Source organism: Mandrillus leucophaeus, unplaced genomic scaffold, assembly GCF_000951045.1.
Source record: "Mandrillus leucophaeus isolate KB7577 unplaced genomic scaffold, Mleu.le_1.0 Scaffold1418, whole genome shotgun sequence".
Lineage (NCBI taxonomy): Eukaryota > Metazoa > Chordata > Mammalia > Primates > Cercopithecidae > Mandrillus > Mandrillus leucophaeus.
This window is the reverse complement of record NW_012101386.1, coordinates 49713-53876: the sequence shown is the minus strand read 5'-3', so window position 1 is coordinate 53876 and position 4164 is coordinate 49713. Positions and strand designations below refer to the sequence as shown.

General features: G+C 44.1%; 1 gene segment (V, D, J or C); it reads right to left on the bottom strand.

Annotated features, from left to right (window-relative positions):
- Positions 1-2551: 2551 nt before the first annotated feature.
- Positions 2552-3773, bottom strand: LOC105535126. The segment is given in 2 exon segments: positions 2552-3592; positions 3677-3773. Coding segments are annotated over 2 exon segments (378 nt in total).
- Positions 3774-4164: the final 391 nt, after the last annotated feature.

Here is a 4164-nt window from a genome sequence, read left to right as displayed (position 1 = left end):
CCTCCCATATCTTCATATCTGCATCCCCGAGACACTCACATCTGGGAGCTGCCACCAGGAGGAGGAAGAACCACAGGTGCTTCATGTTCTTGCACAGGATGTCCGTGACTCTCAGAGAGCATTTCCCTTGTGAGCAGGACCCTGAATTTAAGGAAATGTGTGGTGGTTTCCTGTGGGTGCCTAAGTGAGGATTTGCATGTGGGTGGTGCCTTTGTATGGAGAGGTGAAAAGGGATGAGGGAGGCCCCAGTCTCTCAGGTTCACCCTGGGAGGAGGATGCTGGCTCTACCCTCTGAGAACTCAGTTCTCTACATGTGACCTCCCCTCACCAAGCCCAGAGTCCTCTTCATCCAGGTAGGAAATGTGTTGAAGGAGCTATTCTGGGAAATGAGTGTGATCATGGATCAAGGATAGATTTTGGAACAGGGTCAATACTGTTCTACCCTTAAAGATTCATGTAAAACCAACCACACACTCAGGTCATCTAAATTGTCATTTACCCCTTTGGACACATTGAATCAGCAACTGAGTGTAATAATCACAGTGAGTTCAGACAAACCTGGGTGCGTCCAATGTTTATTGTAGTTCTGAACATCCATCATAGTTAGCGGGAAGCTCCCTGTCCCAGGAAGTGGGTCATTTTTTAAAAGCACCTGAGAACTGCCCTTCTTTTGAAATTTGAGATTCTGTCTGAGATCTCAGGAGAAAGTAGTGGGACATATCTCCGTCCTTCTCAATGTGTAACCCTGGCGATGTGGCCTGACCTCTAGACATTTCTATGTGAAAATACATGGATTGAGGATTGCAGTGACAACTTCACACAAAAACTCTGTAACAGGTCAGCACTGTACAATAGTCTCATTACCAAGATTAGTGCAATTACCTTTCCTGGGAACCAGAGGAGACCTCTGTGAGCCCTCCCCTCTGAGAGTACAAGGAACCCTGGTCCTTCCCTGACAGGTCACACCTGTGAAACATGGATGGGCAATGACACTCAAGCCCAGAGTCCTCACCCACACGTTTGTCATGTCAGGCCCATCTGCCTCTGAAAGACTTTCTCCTCCATTGATTTGCATGAACATACCCTAGGGTGTGCGGTATTGCAACTTGGGCATTTGACATTAGTTTGGTGAATTCTATAGTAAACATTCTATCTCCATGGATGTGGGTAACAGAAGAGTCATCAGAAGTTGGGAGTGTTGTAAAATCAGGATAAACCTGGGCTCTCTTCTTAGGACCTAAACAAGTGGGCTGACCTGTGTGACAGCAGAGGGAAAGAGACAGACCCAACAACCAGAGCCTGGTGAGCTCCTTACCTACCAGTTGCTATCTGGGCCTTTTGTTTGAACAGATTCAGAAAGACCTTCCACACCCTCAAAAGAATTATGAACATTAAGGGAAATTAATATACATTTTTATTTACAGATAATAATTCATAGGCTTGTAGACATCTAACTGGGTGTGTACAAGGTTGCTAGGATATGGTCATAGACAGAACAGAAAGAATTATATTTAGTGGGAAGAAAACCAAGGAGTTTCTGAATTTGTAGCTATTGTTAACCACAAATGTGTCAGTTCACTAGATCCTGTTGTAATGCTAGGGGTAAAACTTCCTAACATTCTCATAGAGATAACATCCAAAGGAGTGAAGAGTCAAGTGAGATTCCTTTGAAAATCTCCAGTAACGAACAGGTCAGGAGAAATTGATGATTATCAAAAGAGTGATAATTAAATAAAGTGGTGCATTCCATGTTGAGGTGACAGGGAAGTTCCATCTGACAGCTTGTTTCCCCTCTCTGAAGAGGGCAGAGCACAGACTAACAGCAGAGAGGGAACTTAGGGCAGGTAGGGGCCAGATGTTTGAGGAGGATGGAGGGTGAGCTGGAGTCCTTGTGAGCCATTCAGAAAAGCAGCAGTGTGCCAGGGTGTATTGAGTCCTCCTGAGTTAAGAGGTGCTGAATATATACCAGTTTCACTGCCCTCATCGTGTTTTATTCTTCAGACTCTTTGGATGTCCACATTTGAATACTTGGAGTGTTGATGGAACTCAGCACGACTGAGAACTTTTCAGTGAAGATATAAGTAACAATATGGATGTAATTAAATTTGAGTTATTTAAATATTATTATTTAAAATGTCAACGTGAGTATCTATTAATTTATCTTTCTTTTTCATTTTAGAGACAAAGATTTGTTCTATTGCCCAGACTGGAGTGCTGTGTCGTCTATTAATTTTATGGTATAAAAATGATTGGCCCAATTCGTGTAGTCATTTTATCTCCATCAAGGATTTAGGTCCATTTGGCCTGTGACATAGCTCTAGTCATAGAGGAAGAGAGGTGGTTTGTTGAGGCAATGCTGGTTCTTCAGAGAGAAATTTAAACAATCATCTCCTCACCTCACCCACTCCATTTTTACAACTGTGCATGACTCTTGGGAATGCATCCACTATTTCTTACATAATGGGAGTTGACTGTAAAAGTAGCATGAAGATGTGTAAATATAACACCTAGGTAGATAAACTGATGAATTAACAAAGCCTGGAGCCAATTATATTCTGGCATCTTGTTATTTAGTTGTGAATTTATTTTCAGTTGGTTAGTTCAAGTTCCCAAAATTCAATTTCTGCCAAAATAGTCACATACAATAATCTTGAGATATTAAAATGAAAAAACAAACTAATTTGAAAATGAACCCAGCTTCCAGAAGTGAGAATTACTTTGTGGTGAATGGTGGGAAGGGTGGAGATATAACTGAATATCATGATTGTGTTGACAATTGTTTTAATTAGGGGAACTTCTATACATCCCTTATATTTATTAGAAATTCCCTTTGAGAACCTTGATCTAACGTAATTCGTTGATGGATCACACAAAAACAATGAAGCTGAAGGTTATGAAGCAGGAATTGCTATTGCAACTTTAGCTTTCCTTTAGAACACATTCCTCTACCTGATGTGGAATTAGCCCAGGTGCTCTGATGAGAGCTTGTCAGTTAAAGACCAGGAAATGGGCACTTATGTGTCTGGAGCAGGGCATGGCTTTGGGAGGCTTTGTTAACAAAGTGGCTTTTCGCATCTTCTGGAAATCCTATCAAAATGGGCAAGTTAAGGATCTCTTAGGAGCATCCGTCTATCCCACATTCTTGGCTAATATAAAAGTGGAAGTCAATGCAAAATGAGATCATACGGAAGTTTAGAAAACTGCTGCACCACTGCCTCAGCTCAGCACAGCTTTCTCCTTCCTCAGGGTTTCTCACACTCTCAGGATGTGAGTTTCCACACTGTGTATCTCGCACAGTAATACATGGCTGTGTCCTCAGCCTTTAGGCTGCTGATCTGCAGGTACACTGTGCTGACAGAGGTGTCCATGGAGAAGACAAACCGTTCTGTGAAGCCCTGGGCATACGTTGGGTTCCCAGTGTAGGTGTTCATCCATCCCATCCACTCAAGGCCCTGTCCAGGGGCCTGTCGCACCCAATTCATACCATAGGTGGTGAAGCTGTAACCAGAAGCCTTGCAGGAGACCTTCACTGAGGCCCCAGGCTGCTTCACCTCAGGCCCAGACTGCACCAGCTGCACCTGGGAGTGGGCACCTGTGGAGAGGAGACAGGATTGTGTGAAGTCTCACTTGACTGGCCTGGTTTCTGCCTCCGCCCTGGGACCTGGGAGCCCCTTACATGTTGCTGCTGCCACCAAGAAAAGGATGCTCCAGGTGAGGTCCATGGTGAGGAGCTGTGCACTAGGGGATTCTCCCGAGGAGGGGTGTGGCTGTTGGGTGATGCTCCCAGGGCACAGAGATACTATATTCGCCTCAGTTATTTGCATATTCATGAAGGATGCTATTTAATAGCCCAATTCCTGACCCAGTATGAGAAACAGCAAATACATGACACATGGACGACACAGCTGTAGAAGCTGAGGGTTCAAGCCATAATCCTGTTAGAGGCCATGCGTCCCCTACACATCCCTGAACTCCGGGTTGACAGAGCTTCCCCCACGGGAGAACAAGCTCCCCCAGGACACTCACCTCACTTTGAATGTCTCAGGGGCAACGAGACGTTCAAACGTGAACCATTTCTAGACCTTAATATGCGAATGAGTTATTTGGGAATGAGTGTGTCTCTCCAAAAATTGCGCTTATTTATAAGAAAGGATCTCTTCCTGA